The 27,762-nt window shown below is 34.0% G+C and overlaps 3 protein-coding genes across 9 annotated transcripts in view; all 3 read right to left on the reverse strand.

Moving 5' to 3' along the window:
- LOC126859043 (mannosyl-oligosaccharide alpha-1,2-mannosidase IA-like) overlaps positions 1-5,681 on the reverse strand; it is a 271,648-nt gene extending 265,967 nt beyond the window's left edge. For both annotated transcript variants that reach the window (XM_050609947.1, XM_050609948.1), the window contains exons 1-2: positions 5,160-5,681; positions 2,102-2,320 (exon numbers count right to left, since the gene is read on the reverse strand). In XM_050609947.1, the coding sequence (XP_050465904.1) occupies positions 2,102-2,320; positions 5,160-5,546 (606 nt within the window). In that variant the 5' untranslated portion in view covers positions 5,547-5,681. The remainder of the gene's footprint in view (positions 1-2,101; positions 2,321-5,159) is intronic.
- Positions 5,682-6,684: 1,003 nt separating this feature from the next.
- On the reverse strand, positions 6,685-8,389 carry LOC126859056 (dynactin subunit 5-like). Its single transcript, XM_050609968.1, has 4 exons — positions 8,205-8,389; positions 7,842-8,029; positions 7,519-7,630; positions 6,685-7,445 (listed from the first exon to the last, which is right to left on the reverse strand). Exons 1-4 carry the CDS (start codon positions 8,250-8,252, stop codon positions 7,248-7,250), a joined length of 546 nt encoding a protein of 181 aa, XP_050465925.1. The 5' UTR covers positions 8,253-8,389; the 3' UTR covers positions 6,685-7,247.
- Positions 8,390-9,100: 711 nt separating this feature from the next.
- LOC126859006 (uncharacterized) overlaps positions 9,101-27,762 on the reverse strand; it is a 63,913-nt gene continuing 45,251 nt past the window's right edge. For 5 of the 6 annotated variants that reach the window (XM_050609840.1, XM_050609841.1, XM_050609844.1 and 2 more), the window contains 9 exons: positions 27,182-27,274; positions 18,813-18,947; positions 17,691-17,855; positions 16,169-16,303; positions 15,563-15,832; positions 15,104-15,478; positions 14,572-14,991; positions 14,143-14,443; positions 9,101-14,054 (listed from right to left, as the gene is read on the reverse strand). In XM_050609840.1, the coding sequence (XP_050465797.1) occupies positions 10,342-14,054; positions 14,143-14,443; positions 14,572-14,991; positions 15,104-15,478; positions 15,563-15,832; positions 16,169-16,303; positions 17,691-17,855; positions 18,813-18,947; positions 27,182-27,274 (5,607 nt within the window). In that variant the 3' untranslated portion in view covers positions 9,101-10,341. Of the gene's footprint in view, positions 14,055-14,142; positions 14,444-14,571; positions 14,992-15,103; positions 15,479-15,562; positions 15,833-16,168; positions 16,304-17,690; positions 17,856-18,812; positions 18,948-20,794; positions 21,316-27,181; positions 27,275-27,762 lie in introns of those variants that run through there. The other variant, XM_050609842.1, reaches the window with a different exon arrangement.

Consider the following 27,762-nt stretch of genomic DNA (forward strand, 5'->3'; position numbering starts at 1 on the left):
CGCACACGAATGCAGCAAGAACTTAATTGCTAGACTGCATGCGCGCACCGACTGATAATTATTATTTTGGACCATGCTCAAATTAGTCCGTGTCGATTATATCGCAGTTGCAATTTCCGGTGCCCCTCTTTGTTTTTGCAAAAAAAAAAAACAGAAAAAAAAACAGAAAAAAACACGAAAAAAGTCAGTTTTCTCTTCATATAGGCAACAGTATAACTAAAATTTTTCGTGTAACACGCACAATTTTTCAATTAAAATATCACATGCGTTTAAAAATGCGCTTGCAATCGATAACGCCGCAAAATTGCAAAATGAACAAGATAAAAGACTACAAATTCAATGCATTTTTATTTAATGCAAGAAAAAAAAAGACAGAAAATTGAACGCGACGAGCAAAATTAAAATAAAATTGAATGTCCTGGATGCCAGGCGAATAGTATCATGCAAAAACTATTTGAATATAACAAATTATCAGTTTACATTATTGCTTGCGTAGTAAACTTCGATTAAATCGTTTAACTATTTTAAAAATTGTACAATACATATTGCATAAAATTATGATAATTAGAAACAGACTAAAAATTTTAGGAATTGCACGAGTGTATATGCCCGTGTTTGTAAAAAATAAAATTAAATATATAATTTTTCCGAAAGTAATTCTAACAATTTTGTATTATTTTAGGAACCAATCTTTAATTACCTGTCTCAAAAAAATATATAGGAAATACAATATAATTTCAAATAATTGTAAATAAAAAATAAAGGTGACAATAGCAATATAAAAATAGCTTTAACTTTGAATTTTTATAAATTATCTTTATAAAAAAGTATAAATAAAAATATAAAATTTGACCAACTTATTCCATCTTTGTGAATTGACGTATTGATTGAAATAAAGTATGATTTTTTATGAAGCTAGCAACTAGCTCTCAACTTGAAACAAATTAATTTTTTTTTTTAAATGAAACATTAACTTCACAGAAATATATTTCGATAAAAATTTTTATTCCATGTATCTATGTATTCGAGTTAATACGGAAAAGATGCAGAACGCTTTCTTATATTTCCTCATTTTTATACTGATTTTATGCTGATACAAACGCGATATCCATATCAGAAAAATTTGCGATTTCTTCGAGTGTGCAATTTTAAAACTTGCTCCAAAATTGAGTTTTATATGTATTTATGCATATAGAGCTTGCAAGTCAGCGGCGAGGGCGTTAGGTAGTGTCCTTTTTATAAGCACATACAAGTCGTTATGATCCCATAGTTTTTATAGAAGTAATTTGCATGCAGAGTGTAGAGTAGCGCATTGTGCCAGGAGATTGAACTTCTCGAGGTCAATTTAAAAATCCCGGTTCATTATTTTGCGAAACATAGCGTAAATGTCGGCGCAAGAGGAAACTACCTTCGCGAAAAAGTGGCCTCTCTCACTTCCACTTTTTCGTGGAAATGGTACATGTTCTCCGACACACGAAACGCCACGGAATTTTTCATCAGAACCCCATAAAAGGAATGATTTAAATAGTCAAAATAGGGTTTTATAAATTCGCAATAAAAAAGAATTCTTCACTCGGAATAGAAACAAAAATGCAATTTTAATACACGAAAAATATTTTTCTATAGTGTTTATACTTTTGCAATACAGAAGCACTCTCAAAAAAGCTCCAAAATCGTAAATATTTCATTGAGATGAGTTTAATTATAGCAATTTACTGATGTTTTATTTAAATATTTTTTATCAAAAAGCATTTAAAGAAGATAATCAAATTAATAAATTATATTAAATTAGTACATTTCATTAAAATTTATATTAAAATTAAATGAATAAAAAGAATTGCTAGAGATCCAATCCACTGGATTAATGCAAGTAATTACGAAAATATTCACAGAAATTCTTTTCTCTTATTTCTTCATAAAAATAGCTTTTCATAATAAAAATGTATATTTTTTTATATTATATATTACAGAATTTCTTTCATGTACAAATGCCCCGAAAAATATCTGATGCAGAAACCTGGGATATATATTTTATTTTTTTTTTATAAATCACACTTATCGCTGTCATATAAAATATTTTTTATAATTAAAAATGACTGACCTCTTTCACTTTATCCCTTCGTTGTCTGGCGACATGATCCTTATCCTCTCCACCCACAGTTAATGGCAGTTTATCCGCGGGCGCTGGTGGAACTGTCACTAATATTGTTTCTTCCTTATGCACAATCAACGACGAAGAACTACTTGTACGCACTCGCGATTCACCCATATCCGGTTTTTCTAATGTCTTTTGCTGCTGATATTCCTCATCGATTTTTGCCTAAAAATTCGCAAAAACGCGCAACCGAGATACATTCCGCGATCGTTTCAGATGGCACGTAAAATACTTATATATTTAATTAGCAATCATTGACGACGGTGAAACTCGAAATGCATCAATTCCATATTTTACATCTGATTTTATATTTATTTATTCAAAATTTGATACAAAAAGATTACGTTATATGAAGATAAGAATTGATGAGCTCAATTATAATGCATTATTGCAGCAAACAAAAAGAATATTTAATAGAAAAATATTTAAATAAAAGAAATTTTTAAATAGAAAACAAGCGTGTTAACATTATATTTTGCCATTTTATTTTCTTCAAATTTATTTTCTATTCTAACCATATAATATAAAATATTGGCCGATTCATATAAATATTCGTACAATAAATACAAAAAACAAACTTTAATAATTTTAATTAAAATAATTTTAATCTCAAAGATTATTTAGTATCTTTATTATTAGTATCTCTAGATTGAACGAGTAGACTAAATTAGTTATATTTTCGTGACAGCTTTCGTTATCTTTATTGAATTTTTAATATAACTGTTAATTAATAATTATAAATATGTGTTGTTAATTTATTTTTGCTTTCAAATTCTATTAGTTTAAATAATGTTCAAATCGTAAGATTGTTTTATGATAAAAATTGAAAGACCAAGTGCATTTCCATAAAGATCATACGTGCCATCTAGACGCGATCCACATTCCACGGAAGTACACTCCTCGCCTTATTCACCTCCAGAGAAGTGCATACTCTCGAACGCCTTACCGTTATGTCATTGCCAATGAAAAAAAAAAAGGGTCACACGAAAGAACTACTTTTATAACGGAACAACGATAACCCGTTCTTGTTTATTCTCATGATTCTTCGCCATTAGTTTTTTATATGTTTGTATGTATATATATTGCAAAATAACGATATTTCCTTAAAAAGACAAATAAAAATTAATATCGAATATCAGATATTACTAATCGTAATAAAATATATCTCATCACTTGTATATTACATGAAATAAATATATTTATGTATATCTCAATAACCGTCATTTTATGATGATTATTTATGTATGCAAATATACATTTATCTCACGATGTAAGATTGCTTTACTCAATTATACTAACGCTATTTCATATTGTCGCGTTATATTTTCGCTAACATAATGCTACATTGACGGATCACATTTCACTTCATTTGTACGTACATTTACACGTTTCTATCAAATTTATATTGCATCTGTTTCAAAAGAAATAGATATAAAAAAAAAATGCAAGCGCAATTCAACCTTAACACATGGTGCAGCGAGTTAGAATATTGGCAATCAGAATGGATTTCAGAACCGATAACCAGCGTAACAAATTGGACATATCGTTCGTCTTTATTAGAAATAATCGCGACCGTTCTTTGCGAAGCGCGTTTTCACAAACCGATCACGATGACACGCCGTTTCTGACAAAATTATGATTTATATCGAAAAAGCGCCATGGGCGTGTATAAAACAAGAGAGCTATTTACTTTTTATTATTTCTCTGCAAAAGGAAAGAATGACAAAACCGGAAACGATAACGATGGAACAAACCGTCCACGCGCTTGCAAATAAGATAAATAACATTTGCAGTTCTAACTTTCGCGCTTATCTGTATCAATTAATGTTTCGGATGAAAATTTAATATGTCTTATGAAAAATCTGAATTGATAATACAAAATGTATCTTAAGCAACTCGATAATCAAAAATGTCAAATCAAGAATAAATGTTTCTTTTGTGCGTGTTATCAACATAAATTTTTTAAAACTTAATTTATAATATTTTTTTATTTTTCTTACTTTTAAATTCATTATGTATCCATTAGAAATGATTAACTGTTATTTCTAAGGAAATGTTCAATACTAACGCACATTCTCCATTCATGGCAATTACAGTGAATTATGGTTTTCTATATCGATATTCCGCTGTCAGTGTTTACGAGGGCAAGATCACGACACGACCTTGCACGTGCTACTTACGATGAATGGGAGAAAAAAAAGTACTCATGAAACGGGACTTTCGATATGTACAAACATACACATACACAAGAAAACGTAAAAGAGAAATCGCACTATCTCCATTTACGAGCGAAACCGATTGGACTTTGAAATTCCAATAATATTTAGCAGTTATTTGAGATTTAATTTGAATATTATCCATATTTAGCAGAAAATATTTAGCAAACATGAAATCTTGAAAGATGAGCAAAATATATATACTGTAAGACAACTAAATTTTGGAATTGATTATTTAATAAAAAAACAAAAAAAAATCCAACATGTCTCCGCGACATGTGTAATAAATATTGAAATATTATAATAATAAAATATATATGTATTAAAGAAATAATAGTTTAAATGACAACTAAATACATTAGGATCGATTAAGCTGACTTATTAATCACAACGTGCTATTTTGAAACGCGAGTTTCCGACAATAAATATTTGCATATTTGTTTGTTCACTTTATAAAACAAACGGAATTATGTAACAAATGATCACTATCGTTATTCATTGAAACGGAATCGTGAACGGAATGACAGCGCGTGGAGTCTGCGCACGTGCGTCAGCCATACACGTCGCAATGACTGTATGTAAACAAACGGAGCACGATTTCGCGTGAGAGAGCGTTCTTACTATTAATTTCATAAAAAGCACATGAGTATATCACTTGTCGGCAAAGACTGAACGACATAGCGCGAAACAAAATTGTTCCCAGCTAACAATTGATGTGTTTCAGGCGAGACGTTCGAGAGAATCGCAATTCGAGAGAGATCGATTTGAGCGAGCGCGTGAATTCGTACCTGCAGCTTTTGCTTATCCTCGACCAGGTGCACGTCCTGGTGATCGCTACCCTCGTGACCTAGCGGCACCGCATTCGGGTGTTCGCCCGCGAGAGAACGCGAGTCCTTGCCATCACTGGACGCCCGCGGCGGCACGGGCAGCAGCAGCTCCGGTCCCGCCTTCTGCATGCGTTGATACACGCGGTAGACACTGTTAACGGCCGCGCCGCCGGTACGAAAATCCGGCAGGAAAAAGAACGTGCCGAAACACACGACGCCAAACGTCAGGAATACCAGGAGGATCAGGTACTTCTCGCGCGGACGGAAGGACCGTCTCGTGAACAACGGCACCGGCACGCCGTTCGCGAAGCGCTGATATGACGGCAGCGCGCCAGCCGACGTGGTCATCTTACCGCGAACGCTCGACACTCGTACAACGCGCCGCGGCACTTAATCACCACCCCGGTGTTGCGAATCCGCGAAAACTCAAACACCCGTGCGCGTTTTGCCCGTGCTTTATCAGCCGTCATACGCCATTACGAATGCGAGCACCACCTGCGTGCGACGGTTGACATCTCGCTACGGCTAGGATCGCAGCGCCGATCAGCTGACGTGGCGCGCGCGAGAGACAGCGCCACGTGATCGTCAGCGTCACCTACGTCCCCGCGACGGTAATATACGGTCTGACTGAACGCGCGCAATTCGACTTGCCGTCGGTCGGTGAGACTATGTGTCATTTATTCTCTTCGTAAATTTATTTAGCAAATGATGAAAGTACGCAGCAAGAATAAATATTTTTAGTCTTTGTCAAAATGCACGAATCATACGGAATCAATGCAAATAATGAACATTCCATTAATCAGATGAGAATAATAAATAATTTTACCCGTTAACTGTTATAGCGTCGCTGTTCATTATTATATATTGCCAGCTCCCTTGTCAATATCGACGATAAATTCATTTTCCAGTTTCACAAAATGAAGAATTTTTACTCGCAAAGATCTAATTATCACGCGTATCAATTACAAAACGCAAATGTCCGATTTGACACTTTCAATCTCTTTATTCAGACGATGTTTTGTCCGATTCTCCCGACATTTATATTCAATTACGAACTTTCATTAATATGATTCGTTTAATGGAATAATTGTTGTATTATCGACATATTTTGTACCAATATTATTATAATTATATAATATATGTCACGGAATTAAAAAATCCAATATGAAGGATTGCAAAATGAAATTTTCTTTCTAAACACTAGAAGATGATCCTACTTGTGGTTTATCCGAGTGTATATTATAATAAACAGTAAACATAATAAAACATATCTCTACTGATGCTATTGTAATCATATCAGTTTTATTTATCTTTTTTGTATTTTTTTTTTATTATGTATATCAAAATGCAGCATCATTATCTATCTATACACAAATGACATTTATAAAGAACAGTTTATATGTCATTTTAAAATAAAATTTGTGCATATTAAAAATGGATTTTATTTCGTGAAATTGTATAAATTGAATATTTTTATTTTATTTAATATAAAATTTATAAAATTTCTGGTTTTAAGTATGAATAGTATTTACTTTAGTATATATATATCCATTTAAAAAGAAAATGATTTTAATCTATGTAATATCGTGAAATAAATTACTTTATAAAGTAAATATATACGAAATGTGTAATAAATAGATCCTTTCGTTAACGATGCATTAAATGTAAGAATAAATGTGTTAAGAATAAATGAATTATCGCAGATAAATAAAATTATTCACATTCAAAATCGGCCGCATAGCGATTTCAAAAGTGCGATATATGTATACGTAAATATATACAAGATACTCTATTTTATATTACAAGAAGAGTTGAACATTTTTTCCAAAGGAAAAAATATAACAAATTTATAAAATTTATGCGGCCGATCTTAAATCCATTCTTTTCAACTGTACTCTCTTACATAGCTTTGGTTTTTCCTAAATTTTTTTCTTTCTATTTCTCATTCCAATAATTGATTATATTTTACGAGTGACAAAATCACTCTCAATATAATACACTGCTGAAATGAACAAACCTTTTGACTATAAACTACTGTATGTGTATCACTTAAACTCGCGCCGGTAAAAAATGTTCGTAATAGTTCTTCGTGAAGTCTACCATGAGATCCAGCGTGCACTCAGGCAACTCTTCGACATATGTCGCTGGACTGCCAGCGAAACGAGTGAAAGACGGCACGATAGTTTCAGGTGGCACGACCGCACCGTCTTCGATGTAGCAACAATCTTTTAAGACCGATCGTCTGCCCTACAATCAGATAAATATAATAGATTGAAAAAACTAGCTTGTATACTTACACACAGATGATTATTGTACATACGATTATGGCGTTTTTCCCTATGTAAACATAAGAACCAACTAATGCTGCATTTACGATCGCCCGTTCTCCCACAAACACGTGATTTCCCATTGTTAAAGGAAAAAAGGCAACCCTAATTAAAAGATTTATAGCTTTATAATAAAACAATATTTTGATACTTAAAATTACTTAGAATTTCATGCGATTACAGAATTGTGCTCGCTTGCTATATCATAAGCTGCTATAAATATATTTGCTGGAATTGCAATATGTTTCAAGATGTTCAATAAGCAAATTGAATAGTCAATGCAATCAATGTAAATATAATCGATAATTTCATTCACCCTCTGCTGAATTTCTTGAAAGGTGGTCGGATGACAGCATTCTTACTAATTATACAATAACGACCAGTTCTAACATTGGCCAGATCACCTCTAATAATAGCGTCAGATTGTACTATCACTTTTCCATGCAATACAATGTTTTGCGAGCCGCATAATACTGTCAGCCTGCTAACCTTATTTCCTGAAGCCTGAGAAATGCATGAGGTTATACATCACATGAGATTATATACCACGTTCTCGACATTTGCAAATAAGACTAATATCGCGAGATAATTCAATTGATTAGATTGCTTTTATCAGTGTTATTTTTAATAATAATTATAATATTTCCATTTTTCAATATTAAATAATCTCGAGAAATACCGTTTCAACATATTCGGCCTTGTTATAATAAGTATCCTGCGGCTCCATCTCGATATATCCTTGTTCATACAATCGTGTGTTGTTCAGTGATCAAATTATTATAAGCAAATAATACTTCAACGAAGTCTCACAAACAATGGATAATAAGCGGTAATCTGTCACTGGCCTCTGTCACTCACCAATCAGCTGACAGCAACCAGCTGACGAACCGAATGCTTTTATTGCCATCTGCTGATAAAATCACGCATCGTTCAATGACGTAAGAAAACACGCGTAAATTTAATCCTCAACTAATCGCATGAGGTCTTTTAAATCTCGTTGTTTTAATAGTAATATAATAACTAAAATTGTAAGTAGTAGTATTATAGTATAATCAAAATTATTTTTTCTTATATTTTTTGTTCTCTCATTTCTTTCAATATTAAACTTTTTTGGAACAAAAGAAAATGAACACTTCATATAATATATATTCACTTTTAAAAAAGACATGTAAAATCGATACTCGCAAACGGTGTTGCTTTTTTTCCTCGATGTTGATTGATTATCTCGATACTATGCGCTGTACATTACTTCATATCAATAAAAATTTGTCATGGCTTGAGTCCTATCTGAAGACATTCATAATAATCTAATATCTAATATCTTTATATATAATATAATTAATAAATATTATTTTAATTAATATATAATAACTGTAAAATTTATTAATCATTAATTATAATAATTAATAATAATATTTATTATTCCAATTATGTTATTTTTTTTTTAAAGCGAGATATAATATAAAAATAAAATAACAGAGAATATTAACAAAAGATAATGTAATTATAAAATTAGAAAATGTATGAAGTTTTATTTCCCTATTTTACTACTGGTTAAGATAAATTTAAACAATGTAATATTGTAAGGGAGCTTTATTAATGTGTTTTACAATAAAAATAAAGTATTTTTAAAACAAAATACTCACATACAAAAAGTATAAAATCAGACATTTGTACATTTAACTAACACTTAGAAAGTGATACAGTGTAACGTGATATATGTTAATATACAAGAAGACGCAACTTCGACGATTATTAACGTAAAATAAACTCCACGCATTCTCAGAGATCAAGTTTCATCTGCTACCTATTTAATTCTTCTCTTGCAATCTGTAATATAGTTTCTATCTTAACAAGATAAGTTTTACGTAGCATGGCTAGTATCACAATTCCACAACTATCCACATCTTTTTATCATGAAATACAATTTGCACAAAGAGCATACAAATAGAAAAAGTATACAAAAACTGAAAGTACGGTTCGCTCAATTATAACTTATAAAATGAATTATATATTTTATAAAATAAAGTTATTGGTTTCGCTGATTTTATGAAGCATGATATAAAATTCACCTATATACAAATGAAAATAATGTAAACATGAACGCTGTAATATAACAATATAACGTCTCAATGATATGTGTTCGTTATTATATATAATATAATATAAACATATAATGAACGTATTTAAAAATTATGTTAGAGTCGACAGATTATAATAATAATCTTCAACAAGCTTAAAATATATTCAAAATAATATAGATTAAGTACAATCTGTTTCTATATCTTTAATGTAAATTATAGAAATGAGATTATCGGAGTAATATTGTACATACATATAAATGTATAAATAATAGCTGCACGATGAGGGTCTCCGATCAAAAGAATTAGTATTAATTTATACAATGTGGATAATATATTTATATTTACTTTAAAGTCGATTTACTCGAAAGTCGTCATTTGTAAAATTAATAAGAGTTATTATAATACTATGTAGATTGTATTTAATTTTATATGTAAATTACCTATAAATCTAATGAATTGTATGCAAGAGATTTTAAACACATTCGAGACATTTCTAATTTTCAGTGAATTACATTAATATCCAGTGATTATTTTGCGATTACACGCGAATACAAGGATCATTTAAATTGTGATACAATGCTGCTATAAAAAATGTAAATATTTAAGACCTTTGTGAGCATTAATAATTATTTTTATCTACGCAGTAATTAATTCACTACAAAGAGGATGACGCTATTTCGTCGTCAAAGAACGTGGACATTCAGTTTTTAATTCAAATTAATGAGAAATAATTCAAGTAGTTTTATTAGCCGGTCGGAAGCGAGACATGTAAAAGTCACAGTCCGTGCAATAAAGCGTTGGCTCAAGCACATTTCTCTTCCGACAAAGATTGCAGGGTGTCACACATGCTCTTACGGTGGTCGTCGGTGCTTGTAAAGAAGATTGCGTTACCATCGGCTGCGACACCATCGGGACAACTTTCGCGGTAGACATTGCGAAATGCATCTGTTTTGAAAGCGGAGGATGTTGATAGACTGGATACTTCACATTCGGCTGTATCTGACCGTTCTGCAGAGTCTTAGGGTACGTCTGATTAGGCATTACGGAATTTTGTTGTTGATCAACTTTCTGAGGAGCTAATTGTCGCTGATAATTGTCGTGTCTCTGCTGATAATTCTGCGTGTTTTGTTGCAATTGATGTTGATAAAACGTGGGTGAATTAGATACTGACGTTTGATACTGTGGTAATGGTTGACCCGCTCTATTCTGCGGAAGAACAGCTTGATAGGGATGACCCTGATAGGAACTTTGAGAGTATTGATTTTGATACGGACTTGGCGATTGATTAGACGGATATGAAAACTGCTGCTGCGAATGTTGGACGGTTATCGGGCTGGCGTTGTGAGACGAGATTCTTTGATTCAGCGTATTCTGCTGTGATTGAACGCTCGCCTGCTTGTTTATCTGATTATGCTGCTGCTCCAACTGATAATACGTTCCGTAACCATTTTTCTGAGGTATTACTTTTGTCTGCTGCATACTATTTTGTATGTACTGTCCATGCATTTGCGTGGGATAAGGACTGGCTGGCTTCTGAGTTTGAGATAGAGGAATCGCTTGAGTCCTCACATGGGATGCTTGCGTCTGCGGATACATCGACTGTAGATATTGCGTGTATGCATTTTGAGTGTATCTGATATGTTGCTGCGGCGAATAAGATGTGGAAGTTTTCGAAGTGTTCGCAGGGATACCGGCATATGTCTCTCTAGAATCGACGACATCTTTGCCTTCGTTTCCACAAGACTTTTTATCTGGTAACAATCCGATGGAATCGCTTGAATTCTGTCGCCCAAACGTTGGTTTAATGGTATCTGGAACTGGATTAATACTTCTCAGCTGATCCTGGAAAGGTGTTGCCGGCATGCTATCAGCTTCACTCTTTAAAGGCAGTGTCTGTTGTTGGAATTTCGCGACAATATTTTCACGATTCGTCTCCGCTTCCTGAAGACTTCTGATTTCTCGCAGCACCTGAGCAGTTTCAGGTTTGTTCATTGCAGAACGTAAAACTCTTTCCAAAATAGGATTAGGTATATACGAATCCTTTTCGTCGTCCTCCGCTGTTGCAACAAGGACCACTTGGTCACAAAATGATACGCTTTTCTTCTTCCCTATTCGCCGTTTCACCTTTCTCGGGGCAATATCCTCCTCGCTTGGCAATATCGTTGTGTTCTGTATGGTGTTCTGCATCGCCACTTCACTGATATCATCTTCTGGACAATCAATGGGCAAACCGTTCTCGTGCGGCAATGTCAAGGACATAGATAATATCGCGGCATTCAATTCACTCTGTTGAACATTAGAACTGTTCGGCGGCATCGCATCAAAAGTATTCTGGTTGGAATCAAAATTAGATTTCAAAACGGCCTGAGAGTTTGAAGTCTCCATCTTCGTAAAAACTACAGAATTCTCGGAGGATAATTTGTTAACCGATTTTGTTCCCTCCATCGATGATGTATCTTGAGACATATTCGATATCAGCATTGGGGAAACACAATTTACATTCTGCTTTGATTGAGGTTTTATGTCTGCTTCTGATTTCGCTATTGGTTGCAGCTTAATCTGTTCAAACCTAGCAGCCATGTCTTTCACCGAAGAAACGACTCTCGGGCAATCCGTAACATCACGACCTTGATCATATCCCTGTCCGAGATTGTTCATCATTAAATCGCTGGTTCTTCTAGCAATAGTCGGTCCTTGAATCGTTGGCATCGATGGAGTCCTTACTTTTGGAATATCTTGATTTAAAGGTCCTTGCCTCTTCATTTTTCTCTCTGCTTGTTTAGCTTGCAATTCTCTCAACCACGTTTCGCTCGATGACTTTTCTTCATCTTCGTGTTCCTCTGGTCGTTTCTCCTCACTTGGACTGTCAGTCAAGATTTGTTCTCTCTGACTTTGCAACTGCGCTAACAAACTGGTAATTTGTTGTGCTTCATATTGTTGCACACGTTGTTGCAATTGAACGGAAGTTTGATGCTGTTGAGTCTCTTGCAAATGAATCGGATCATCAATCGGTGGGGGTGGCGGCGGGAAATCTTCACTAGTTTGTCTCGAATGCGACACCGAATGAATTGATGGATATGGCGGTGGTGGAAAGTCTTCGCTTGGTTGCCGCGAATGCGAGATATTATTATTATTGTTTTCAAAATAGGGAGGCAAAGAATCTGGCTGAAACTGTTGCTTAAGAGGACTCTGCTCATTATGCACATCCGCACGAGTAACGACAAAAGTCGGTTCATAAAGTATGCCGTTAGCATATTGCACAACGTCATCCTGGATTCTAGGCTTATTATTATAATTTATTTGGCACGTCCCAGAAATATTATTGCTCTGTTCGTTATAGGACGGTATAAACGGAAGAGAATGAGATTCCGAGGAGTAATCGGCATAGTCTGAGTTTCTGTTCGCCACATTTGAGGTGGGACATGAGTTGTTCGTATTTATGTGATTCCAATAAGCATTGTTTTGATCTTGCGATGAATTAGGCGCGCATCGATTATCTGGCAAAGGATATACAACTTTGTCAGATTGTTGCTCGTTGTGTATTTCGCCCGAACATTTAGATTTGCTAAGCTGAGAAGTGGTCCGAAGCGGAGGAGGCGGAGGCACTTTTGCAACATGTAATACTTTCCCGGCGTTGCCATGGAAGCTCTTTCTCATCAAACGACTTCTCTCAAGATTTGGATTGCTGGTGTTTCCAGATCCGCTGTTTCCGGCGAATTCCAGATGCCCCTCTGATAAGTAACCGCTCAATGATTGGCTTACATCGTTGCCTTTCAAACCAACACTGGAATCATCCAATGATTGTTTCGGTAAAATATTAGAGGATCCTTCCGGATTCACATTCGCCTGACCATCCTGTCCTTCTCGTAAATCCGGCATACTCCTGTTTTTCCTCTTGATCAAACCGCCCATGAGCAATTTTCTGCGTATCTTATGCTGCTTCTTGCCTTGTTTCTGTTCTACTGCAGTTGTGTTATTGAGCTGCGTATTTCTAATCGTTGTATTAATTTCGGTGATTTCCTTCGGCTTCTCAATTTTCGCTCCTTTTGGAGACGGTGATAATCGAGACGGTGCTATTGAAAAATCTTTTGATATGTTCTTATTCCTCTCCTCGCTTCTCGCTCGTTTCTTATCCTTCTTATCGTCATCACAGCGTTTCGCACGACTAAACAAACCAGTTCTTTGTGTTGGACGATCGTAAAGCATGTATTCTTCATCTTCGATAACATTCACCGCCGTTGCTTTACTACGTAAAGTTTTCTTTTTCGGTAAAGTAGCATATATCTCGATACTCTTCGTAGTAGGTTTATCTACCGTCGCTGGAGTGTTCACTAGAAGCTCCCGACTATTTTGTCGAGAATGATTACCTTTATCTCGCGAGCTTTGCCTCGAATGCTGGCTTGATTTACTGTTTTCTCGAGAGTGTCTTCCTTCAGATACCCCTTCTAAAAAAAACATAATATTAAATATTTTTAATCTGCATCTCGGTAGAATTTCCAAAATCTCTCAATATCTGATATCTTGATTTTTTACCTTCTTTGTCACCATTAACGGCCACTTGTTCTTGCAACATTCGCCTATGTAAACTTCTTGTTCTCATGACGCAAGTATTATGTTTCATTCTTGCTATTGTAATCGTGTGAGGATTATTATACGGTGCGTCCATTGCGGCTCTGGCTTTACTGCTGGCCGCATTGCACAATGCCACGGCCGTGTTAAGATCGCCAGCATCTTCGGCGGCACGGGATTTATCCAGCAACGCGTCTGTTTCCTTACACAATCGTTCGCAATCATCACCGGAAGAAGATTGATAACCTTCTGGGATTTGAGCAAGCTACAAGGAATATTTAACAAATGCGCATAAATATCTTGTATAAGAATTCAAATTTTTAATATTTATAATCTTGTACATCTTTTGTTTCTCTCATTATTATTTTCAATTTTATTAAAATACAAATTTACCTGTAAATTATGCTTTAGTCCCTGCTGAAGTGGAAGACTGTCCGTAGAGGATAAAGAATATGAGTCATAACCGGCATCGTAATGACCGCTGCTGCTACTTGAGAGTTCTCCAGATTTGATAGGACTTTTAGGTACGTTTGAATTTCTTTGCATTTTATTAACAATATACAAATACGTATTGTCCATCGTAGTTGACGAACTCGATGACGCGCTGTTTCGATCACCGGACCAATTGCCGGAATCTCGTCTTCGAGGTACGTTCATATGGTCAGGAATGCTGATACCATCTTGCGGAGCTGATCCCACGCTTAAACTACGTGTCAATTGCATTTGTTGTTTCTTCTGTTGTTGCATTACGCTTTCCACAGCGCGACGACTAATATATTTCGACTCTATATCACCGTCAACCACATCCACGCCCTGGATAATATTAATTTGAAGTCAGTAAATTAAATGCAAAGTTTATTTTTCGAAAAAAAAAATTGATTTATTAAAAATTATTAGAATAAATATTTATATTATTACAACGTACCTGGTTGCTAAATATATTATTCTGGATATCTGTGAGATTCTGATAATCACTGTAAATGCTTCGTTGAGTGTAGAGATGGGGCGGGCTATCGGGATTGGGTGTGATGGCACGTCTGGCAGTGCTGTTGATGGATGGCTTTTCAGGACTAGGTGTAATCGAACGACGAACGCTATTCTTTGGAGACGTCTTTAAACCATTACTATTCGGGAAAGGAATAACAGTCTTTGGGGCGTTCTCAGTATTAACCGGAGTACCAGCGGGCGTCGCATACAAGAGTAACAAAGGCTGATAGCGGCCTCTCCTACATTTTTCCACGACTTGCTCCCACCGAGGTCCAATTTCTTTGACAGTGGCATCATCAAAATATATCCACACCTAAAAATTTATCAACTTGTATTATAAATTGCCGTAATTAAAATCACTGATTGTAATGAAAATGTAAAATTATGTAACACTTACCTTTAATTTCGTGTGGAAGAAGAAGGTAGAATAATGTTTCCCATAATAGGTAACCACTCCTACGAGATTATGCACGGTAGAGGCACCCCATCGAGAGTCTACCACACTGTGGAAGACATCGCTAAGTCGAAGGGACGTACCCACAGTCGCGAACACATCCATGATATGCTCCAACGACGGTCGTTCACTGTCCCAGACGACACCGACAGAGACTATTTCCGGCCGATTCATTAGAGTCCGACATATTTGAATTTTTGCACCGCAAGAACTCTGAAGAAAAGAAATAAAAGAAAATGTATTGTTAATGCAATATGCTTATATTTTATTATTTTACAATCTCAGTAATAGTTCTTAAAATTACGTACACGTTTTGTTCGGTTTGTCTTTATTCTTGAGAGAAAGTTTTAGAGTCATCGAATACGAATTCGTAGAAAGAATATATTCATATAGATTGCGTTGAGTCACTGACCGTAATCTTATTTAAAATCCAACGTTATGAGTGGACCATCATAAAATTGATGACAAAATATAATACGTAAGATAGAAACGCGTTAGTCACAATTCGATCAAGCATTTCGTAAAATGTATTCGTTTAGCCTTGCTTACCGGACAATCCCGGATGTCACCCATCCCACCAGCTCTTCGGAGAAGTTGTCCAAAGAGATCTGGACTATTCCTAGAATTCAGCGACGTTTGATGAGCTTGAGATGTTAACGCTGATGCAGATACATAATGAACCATCTGCAAATAAAGAGAAAAAATAATAATTATTTTATTTTCCTTATTTAATAACTCCAAACTTTTCAAAAAATTAAGATTTATGTATAATAATTATATGTATTAAGAAAAACAAAATTAGGAATTTATTAAAAATAATAGATAAAAGATTTAAAGTTCTCTCAAATTAAAATGATTATGAAACAGTAGTTTCTCGATCTCTGTTGCCATTCTGCTGTCATGTTATACTTATTTTTTATTTATTACAGATGCAATTGATATTAATCTGTTTGCAATATACTAATCAAATTTATCACTACCAATGTATTGTTAATATTTTGCTCAATAAATAACAGCAACTAGTTTCATGCTTTTTACGGTTTGCTAGTCAACGATACCCAATATCATGTTAAGAGAAATCAATTTCAAGAGATACTGAGAGCACTATATGTATAATATTATGCTGATCCGTTTCCGTTGTGCAACACAAATAATTAAAATGACAACAAGAAAATAATGATATTTCAGTATTGATAAAAGAACGAATAAAATAGCAAATGCTAAATATATATATATATATATACTTATGTCAATATATATGATTAAAGCTACATCATAAATCATAATCTACTTTCAATCTTGCTTAGTTATAAAAACAGAAAAAAACATTATGAAGACATTTACATTTAATAAAAAACATTTTCTTCCTCTATTTATTTTTTAAATATTAATAATTATATAATTACTATACATATAACAACAAAATTACAAAGTAAAATTTTAGCGATTAAAAATAATAATTTTCAAGAAGAAATAAATTTATAAATGTTTGTTCTTATAAATGTAAATCTATTTATGAAATAAATATTTATAAGAAATTTATAAAAAATGTATAAGAGAAAAAAAGCCAAAAACTCTATATCTGAGATAAATATATGTATGTGCGAATAGGTGAAGAGATGACATGAGTAAAAAGCGGAAAGATCACTGAGATGCGATCAAAGTGTGAAATTTGGCGTGTCATCTCGGAAACGAAAAGATGACATTTCCGATTCTTTCTTATATATCATTCTCAAAACTGTATTGCACATAAGATAATATGTAGAGAAAAGATAAATCGTTATGTGCTTGTATATTATATAAAAGTATATATATATATATATATATATATATATATATATATATATATATGTATAATAAACTTGCACAGAAAATATAAAAAATAAATTATTTATATAAATTGTTTATACAATAAAAACTATTATATAATAAAAATTAAAATACATCATGCGTTTTTTTCCAAATACGATTTTTCTCTTGGCTATTTTTCCATATGTATAATATAACGTAGCATGGATATAGAAAAGCATTAAATTAACTACCTGTATAATGTTATAATGATTACACGAACCTGTGTAAAAGGCAGTGGCTCTGATGTCGCGCCGCAAGCTTCACAGACGCTTTGCTCGACGAGCGTCATGGCAAACTTTTGATGTGGCACACAATGTCTCGCGCTGCACATATCTTCAGCTTCGCCGCTTGCAATGTGGAGATGTATACGTAAGAGAATGTTTTCCTAAAATTGAAAACTGTACGTCAACGAGCGTGCATTCCTTCATATTTTCTGTCGCAGTTCATAGTGACGCTTGTAAAGCCAAGTTAAACAGATATATTTATTTCCGCCATTTGTACAATTCCAGAAAATAAACTATGCTGTTTCAATAAAAAAGTTAATGATTGTAATCTATTAATTTTATTTAATATGTAATGTTAAAGATACGCTAGCTAAAGCTCGCTATTGCTTACTTTGATAAGAATCTTACATTCAAGAATATTCACAACAATGGTATGAGACCACGATTATATTATTGGCCTTGCATCTATTGTGCGCATTTTCGCTGTGTAAGTACCAAGTTGCATCGGTATTATTCAAACCGACTACGTGTTGACATACATACGGACATAGTAGTGTCCAACGTGACCGTTGTGTAAACGAGAAAGTAATATAGCAGCGGTACTGGCAAGACTCAGTTAAGAACATTATTGCTAATCCAATCTCGTCCATAACGAGACACCATTAGCAACATTCGATCAGCTTCGAAATATTCAATAATGAAACTAATGACTTTCTCCTCCTTCTAGAGCAAGAAGAAATCAATCTCTCTGAGATCGATTTGATTTAATTCGATTATATTTGATGGCTATATCTTTGCATCTATCTATGCCATCGAAACTTTTGTACTATTAGCAAGAAAGTTCAATCTCTCTTCTTATTTTCTCTCTCTGACGGAATATATTTATATAAATTTGCCTTAATTCCAGATGTATTATTGACTTATATTTTGTATCTCTTGCAATATCTCGTTTGAAAAATCCTTTCAACGATCCGTCGAGAACACAATTTATCGAAAATAATGAGTAAAGAGCGCGTTTTAACTTTAGCGCGTTCAAGTCGAGCTGTTTAGCCATTGATTGCATTATGCATATCTCGTTTCAATCGGGTATGTGGAATAACAGAAATGTTGGTACTTACGAAACATTCCGCCGCGTCGTCCATGAAACCCAATTGAAATCTCTGTTGATCGAGAAAACTCTCGGCCAGCGCGCGGCGCAACGTATCAGGCGGCAGAGCGCTCTCTTGCGAAAACTGCAGCTGCGAGAACAGGTCCTGAAACAAGACAAGGATGAAGATTTAAAGCAAGAGTCAACAAAGAAGATTTCTTGCCGCCGAGTCTCGCGAACGTCAAGAATGCGCTGACGAGAATCATCACAAAACATAAATACAGTGACGACATAAATAAATGAATATTTTATTATACAAGTATGTGTGCATTTTTATATGCATATAACAAACTTATTATATAATTAATATTTAGTAGAATGCTTTTTAACTCAAATAAAGATTCAAAGTTTCGTATGGTAGTATATATATGTGTCTTTTTTTACATGTATTTATTTATATTTGTCATTTTAATATAAGTATGTCGCTCTAAAAGTATCTACAGATATGAATGTAGCAAATCATCAATAGATGAAATAACTATTCATCATATCATATATATTATATGACGCAAATGTAGCCATAAAAACGAGTTTTTACAAATATTTAGTAAATAAATAAAAGAAAGAAAGAGAGAGATTAATTTAAATTTTCTTGCACGGAGTTACGTGAGTCCTTACGTCATCGTCAATAAAACCGTTGGTTCTTGATAAAATCGCATCGTAACGCTAAACCTACCGCATTGCTCTGCTTCTTTCGTTTCCCTAATCAACATATCTACGAGATAATCGGACGCTACAGGTAATTCCGCGCAAGCGATTTTGCAACGAGAGGAGACGAGTAAAGGCCTGGAGACAACGACCACACGACGTTACCTCAAGTTTTGCGTCGCCGTATGCCATTGTGGATGGCAGAGGTCAAATAGAAATGCTACGCGGACCGGTCGTAATTTGCGATCTATCGGCAGCAGCCGGGCTTTAGCAGGTTTCGTAACTAGCCCTTACGCGATTGATGAACAACGGTTACATGTATAGAAAGTCGGTGCATCGTTTCAAGATGTTTGTTTAACTCAGCATTTCGACAAAAATATCGAAGGAAAGAAAAATGAAAGAGAACAATTCGTTTTCACGGAAATTACGATACAATAAGTTACGAATCTGCTTTTATAATTTGCAAAAAAATCTGATAGATATGTTATATGATGAATGAAACGAACAGAATGATAGAGAATAATACATAAAACAGATTCAATTTCTATAATGGTGTTTGAATGATTCAGTTAGAATTCTCGTATCAATTGTATCTGTTGTATTGCATCTGAGGCGGTGACCTAGTACACTATGTCAATTCGCGTCTACAGTGAAATTCTTCAATGAAAGTTACTGCATATCGTGTACTGGTAACGATGACGGTAGTGACAGATGTGTTACGTGCTTCGGTCGACGTAAAAGCGATTATACGTAGTAACGGCATGCCTCGCGTGTATATCAGAAGGAGAAGGATATCGCACCTGTTCTAGACAGCTTTGACACCCGATAAGGAAGAAAGCGACCAGTTTTAGTGTATGCATTAGAAATTACGTTAGATCGAGCGAGATCGTGAAATGAAAGCAAACGATTTCATCGGTCATTAATTCCAATTATAAATTTTTCGAAACATATCTATTCTATAAAAAAAGAATCGTTAAAAAAATAGCTTTCAATATCATTAATATTTTATGTGCTTCTTATAAAAGAGAGAGTAAATTATAATTACACATGTGCGTTGAAATCTTCGCATGATCAAACATTCTCAAGCTACGGTACATAATAATTTGAGAGAAACTATACGCGTGTGGATTGTCTTAAGGAGTCTTGTCTTATCCCGGCCTAATGATTATATTCATCAGTGATTCATTATAACTAGATTAATTAGAGTTACTTTTGTTATTAAGAATGTCTATGATCTTCAAAGAATTTTGAATGCGCGACTCTCTAAATTAATTCTAGATTACTGAAGAGGTCAATAAAGCGTACTTTTTTCAGATCACTCAGCTCGATATTGCATACTGAGTCTTCTCTCTCCAGACCGCTGTCTTCACCTTCTTCTTTTTTCTTAACTTCAGTTTCAGCTCTCGTCTCATCGTCTTTCGCTTCCCGATGAGATCCGGACAACGTCGGCATCGTCGACGCGGACGTCGTTGCCGACGTATTCTGACGAACTTTTATCCACTTCAACATTTTTTCATTTTACACATTCAAAGTTACACACAGGCGTTCAGCTTCGTTGGCTTCTCTATTGATTCACTCTACGATTCTGTGAATACATCGCGGTTATCACAAAAAATCGTCGAGTAAATTTGTGTTGTAAAGATTTTATGAATTCGAACGCGTCAAATTCGAAACGAAAACATCGTGCAAGATGAAATATCCTCCAGGGCAGGTTGAAGACAAATATAAACTCCCACTTAGCAGAAAACTCTTTGTGATTCTTGGCACGATAGCGTTATTTGCAGTGTCAACTTGAGACACGTTACATGTCTGATAATATCCCTTGGTTACACTTGCTGTTACTTTACACTGTACTTTCCCTTGTACTTAGTCTCTATCTTCTTCCTTCTTTTTAGGTAATAATATATACGTTGTTATCTCTTCTGTTTGCCATCTGGAATGATTTAATATTCCTTACGAGCGATAATTGCGTAGTAAAATTAGGGACACTGACCGCTTTTTGTGTTCAACCCTTTCCTATTTCTTTTATTGAAATATTATTTCTTTCTCTTTCTTATTTTTGAGCATAGATTCACGACAATGTCGTGATAAATATTTCAAACGTTATTCTATGATCTGAGACTTTACGTAATGATATTGCAATCGCAATCGCAGCGGATCGGATAAACAAGAGAGCGCTTAAGAACACGAAACGACGAAGAAGAGAGATACGAAGGTTGACGATGAGCAAGCAGTTATATCTTAAGCAAGAGCCAGGCAGATGCCTCTAAAGAATTATATGCAGCAATTGCATGCCGGATATGCTGGTTGGTAGAAACCGTTGCCAGATGAATCGAAACACTTGTTTAATCGGTAAAGCCATCCTTTCAATTCGCAAACTTGGCGTTATTGTGATAAGCTCGTAATTCTTTTGTTCACAACTTTACGAATCCTCAGTGATTCTATAAATAATGTTGTTAAAGGGCCCGTCCACCAACGTTAGAAAGCAATTCGAGAAGATTTTCTGTTGGGAGAATTCAAAGCGATCATACGGTAAAGAACTTGCTCGAAAAAACTTCTCTTCAAGTTTTGCTGGTTATTTATAAAGATTATGTTAGAATTCCTCTGCACGATCCTTTGAAATACGGGCAGAACAGTTTGTCGTACAATTACAAAATAAAAAGTATGTTTCAGAATAAAATTGACTTCCTCGTTTAATGATAAAGTTGCTTTTCTGAATGTTAACGATTGAATTGAATATTAGCATAAAATCATCTTGTTCCATCTCGATGTATCACGTGCGTCTCTCATTTCACCGCATTAACTTCTCAAATGTACGAGAAGCAACTTTCTTCTGTCATAACTGCTCGCTGCTCCATATCTTAATATTCAATGAAGATTATATGCACTGTCCACTATTGTTATTTACAATAGATATTGTTATTTACAATACATCTACACAAGACATATGCACAGAAAAGATGATATGTCATCACGGAACAAGATTATGTCGCAAGTTCTTTCCTGGCTTCCGCTCCAGTTCCGAAGAAGCGCGATCATGAAGAAGCGCGAGGATAGAAACGTTTTCCTGCGCATATAGCTTCACAACTTGAACAACACGATCGCGCGGTGAAACGTAGAGAAAGACCACAGAACTACCTGCCTGCACGCGGTGCCGTGCACCCGTACCTGAAGCCAGCGACTCACGGTGTACTGGCGAATAACTCCCACCCTCTTTCCTGGTTCTTCTCGTCTTTCTCTTCTCTTTAAGAGACCATACGGTGTCCCCTTTCTCTCTCCATTCCACCTTCTGATAGATCCAAGGAGCCAATGACGTCACCCGTTTAGTTATCCTACGTTCACCTACCTACCTGAACGACCAGCAGCCCAATCAGGGCTGTAACTTCTTGAAACGATTCGTAGAGACGACTCGTTTCTCCGGAAAAAAAGATAAACCGGATGATAAATTATCTAAACCGTCGTTCTTCCGTGAAAATTTGCATTTTTTTTTGTCGTTGAAAAAAATCTCCACTACGCGGTAATTCGTTATAGGTTTTTTCAAGTTAATTTTTTTGCAACTTATCCTGATACTATGACGTTTCGCAATTAATACATGAAACATAATAGAAATTCGAATTAATATTTCGTATCGATATTTCGTCTCTCTCTGTGTCTCTCTCTCTCTCTCTCTTTCTCTTCTACTAAAAATTTAAAATATTGATGCTTTCTTATATAATTGCGATTAGTCATCTAAGTCGAACTGTCAAATTTAACGTCCCTCGTAGGCGACCAATATTCATATTCCATTCCTGACATTCATCTAGCGGAGTTACAAGAGTCCTGAGGAACGACTACATTTGGTCGTATAAATATGCGTACAGAGTATTAATAAATTGTAAGGAAAATATGATGTAATACATCGCGCGCCATATAAGAAATACGATTTTGCTATCGTGTACATACATTCTCATTGATATAAATAATATACACACATGAGATTTACACGACGAAATAATGAAATATAACGAAGTGAAATATAAATCGAATCATAATATAATACGCTTAAATTCAAACTGAAACCAGGGCACTTTATTAAATATTACTTGTAAAATTGTAGCAAGTAAATGCCACATAGTAGCGAGCAGGAAATTACGTCGATTAAATCTTGGCGGTATTAATCAAGAAGCGTAGGCACGCGTAAGAGAAGTAGTGATTTACGTAGGCTTAAAACATTTCCTCCTTCGTTTGCAAGACAGAATGCTGATTTATTAAAATTTATTTTGTAAAGCGCTCGACTTTGAACGAGTATTTAAATGGTAACAGTAACCTGCTTGTGCTTTCGATTCTTGCTGTGTAAAAAAATTCAGCAATTATATGTACGAATCGAATTAAATTTCCTCAATAATTTCTTGAAGAAAGTATCTTAATTATATTAATTTAGATAAAATACAGAATAAATAAAAAGTGTTATTAAATCTAAAATATAACATTAAGTGAAAGTTAAGAAAAAATAATTTGAATCGCTGCTGAAGATTTCAAAACATAAGAATTCAAAGGAATTATTGACACCAACCATAAATGATTCGATAATAGCGGGTAATTATCTCAGATGTCCATAATTAGTAAGTAGTAATCTATATAATGTGTTTTTATGTGTGCAATGAATTATCGCAATATTTGTCGCGGGATTAAAAAAGATTGCGCCTTTAACAAGATTTATTATATGTGTATCTTGAATGTAACGGTTTGCATTCTTTACCTAATATTATTTGTAAAATATTATGAATAATTTCTCTACACATTGAACAGAAAATTACGTGAGTTTTTTAGGTGTTGTTTAGCAAATGATCTTAATTGATGGTTCTCAAAATTATATATACAGTTAACATTCATCATTAGCATCTAACTAACTGTATTTAGAACACAAAACATGCAAAGATGTAAAAATTATATTTGTAAGCACTGCTGATATGATCTGTGCTATTAGAAACAATATACGGTTCATATCACACAGTTGCATCAAAATTAAATTTCATAACGCTAGACTTGTATAAATTTTGAACATTTTTCCTGCTCTTTAGATAAGTAGACAAGAAATATTTTATGGAGATATGTCGTCGCATAAATAAACATAAAGGCAAATTACATTGTTTGCACAACATTAGAAATTCTGTTCTCTTCCTGGGTTAACCGAAACAACGTAACTTGGATCGACCACTGATAAGAAAAAGTGTTGAGATGAAAACAAACATAATTAACAAAAATTGCAAAATTTTGTCTGAAAATACATTCTAAAATGTGCATTATTTAAAAATTAATGCGCAAGAAGAAGGCTCATGCCATGTGGATGAGGAATCTCGTAACATTAAAGAATTCACGCCCCCTCCCCCAAAATGCGTTCATAATGAATCATCTTAGACATTCCATTAGGGTTGAATTCCTTGTTAAGTATAGATACTTGACCTTCGCGTGGATATGCAAGAACGTAATCTTTTTATTCAAAAATCTTCTTCTTTGTAATAATTTTCTTTAATATCAGAGATTATTAGAAATTAATTTATAAAATTCAAGATTTTAGATTTTTTAGATTTTATAAACTTATTTCTGTTTCATTATTAACTTCAAAATATATCAGTGAAATTTATTTACAAACAAATTTATCTCTTTACACACGTTGTAGAAATAATTGTCGGGAAATTTTAGATGTTTCAATAAGATAAAAGATTGTCTAAATGCCTCTTGAAAAGATGTCACGACATTTATTTCGGAAAGTGTTCTGCTTGATACCTTGAAAAACCGTTTCGTGGCGATAAGCGTGTAACAGGTAGATTTTCTATGAAAGTAATAATTACTGGTCTGCGTAGAGTTTAGGCTGTCTTATGTAAGATATACAAAGATAAATCCTAAAAGTTGCCTGCGTAAAAGCCCTTGACATGTCCCAGACATTAAGATACAAGCCCGTACAACAAAATCTCAAATACTAAAATTTTTCTTTGTCCTAAATATACGAATATAATTATTGCAAATTAAAATGTGTTATATAATGCAAATAAATAATTTGCTAACAAATAATAGTAAACGATATTTACATTCAATTCAAAGTTTAAAAGAATAAAATAATGCTCTCATGAAAATATTATTTATTATTATTTACACCATACGATTGTCATCAAACGAGTTCAAATTGTGTAACACTTATGTCAAAATTGTCAAGTGCTGTAATGAGTGAGAAAATGAGCTTTAATGTTGGTTTCGAATTGCGGTAATTTTGGGCGAAATTGCACCGCTTGAAAGACGAATCTGGCAACACGAGGCGTACTTCGACCGGTGATTGTTCTTGCGAATTGTGCCCCTATGCCTCCAGCAATTATCTCCCCAAGATTGCTAATTAACTTCGTGAGAAGATCGGTAAGCAACTTGCATTTCCACCTACTTCTCGAGTTGCCTCGAATATGCGGCGTTACCGAATAATACCGTCTACACGGTTCATAGCTTGCTCCTTCTGGTGGTGGATGAGATAGCTGACCTTCCATGATAAAAGCATACAATGTCTGCCACGATGGACCGACACAACGGTTATCCTGCGGCGCTCTTCACCAATCATGGTCGAAAACGGAGAGAGCATCATTGGCAAAAAATCCGTGAAGCATAGATCCCGTTAAAATGGTTAGCCATATCTTGAAGTGATCGCGTAGAACGCGACAGAGAAAATAATACAATAGCAAATAAAATCAAGATTTCTATTTTCGATCTATGCAACACTAGAGAAAAAAAGCAATTAAACCTATGCTATGTACTAGAAATGTACAATGAGCGTTATTAATGTGTTTCACTTCCCGTTTAAGTTCCTGTATTGAAGGCATTGCATGCAGACATTTGTGCGTTGAAAAATATTAATAACGCCTATTGCACTATCGCAAAGTTTATTAATAATATTTTATACATTATGAACATATTGAATATATTGATACAACATATTGAAAGAGAAAGAGAGTACATTAATTATTAAATATTAATTTAAATATGTTTATAAAAGTTGAATAATGCAACAAGATTAGTTGTAAATAGACTAATGCAAACTTAACTTCTTTGTTGTAAATATTGATCGAGTAAATTATTTGTTTGCATCATGGCTTCAGTATAAATATTCCAGCGCGAAGAGAATTGCGCATTGAATAGAAAATAATTAGCTTTTTCCTTACGAGTAAAACATCAGGTTATTTTATCACACTCCATTTTTACTGTTGCTTTGAGATTATTTCCAGATTATTTTCTCATTAAATTTCATACAGCATAAAATTTATCCGAAAAAAGTATTCAGTTTCTTCTTTGTGCAAAAATTATTTAAGGTTTATTTAAGGCTTTTCCTTTGTTAGGATGCAAAGCCGCAAGAATTCATCGATATGTAAAAGTGTCAAGGCATTATAAAAACCAGCTTAAGACATTTGTCGTTACAAGCACAACTACTGTAATCAATCATGTTGTACATCGTAACTAAAAATTATTGAGATGAAGACAAAGGGAGAAGCGGTTGATGAATATTTAGCTTTAAAAGTTCTGCAGGTAACTTCTCTTTTTATGTACTTTTGTCTCGCAATTAATGTCCTTTTAAAAATTAAATTACATAGAAAATATATTACACATATAATGGATATATAGATGATAATTATATTAAGGGAATTAGTTTCTTTCGCAATTGTTTTATTCGCTTACCTTAAGTGCGCAGAAGATGCAAGATTCTCGCATGCAAGCATGTCCGGAAAGTTCTCTGAAACTCCGTCGAAAAATGTCAAGGTGCCACAAAACCTGAAATAAAATCAGAAGATCTTATGATAATTTTTTCACATCATTATATCGACTCAAACAATAATTTTTTTTTTTAAATGTCTAGCAAAAATAAATATCTTATATCTGTAAAAAGTTATATTGCTTTTTCTCCTTTCAAAATTTTATATTTATTGTATAATATTTATATATAATGTATTATATATATTGTATAATATTTATATATAATTTATGTATAATTTTATATTTATTGTATAATATTTATCGTTCTCAAAAGATTATAAAATCTACATATACATACTTATATAATTTGACAATCTTAATAATTATGTATATTAATATACCATTTTGCTCTCTCAAATTGTATGCTATTAATTGTTGCGCGCATGACTAAATTTCGGCATCGCTTCTGAATGAATTGATCGTATTCTTTGCATTAGCATATACGGCGTCGAAACAAAAAAGGCAACACGTGGGTGCACACGTAACACAAATGAACATGTAAATGT

The sequence above is a fragment of the Cataglyphis hispanica genome, chromosome 2 (genome assembly GCF_021464435.1).
Source record: "Cataglyphis hispanica isolate Lineage 1 chromosome 2, ULB_Chis1_1.0, whole genome shotgun sequence".
NCBI classification, from domain to species: domain Eukaryota; kingdom Metazoa; phylum Arthropoda; class Insecta; order Hymenoptera; family Formicidae; genus Cataglyphis; species Cataglyphis hispanica.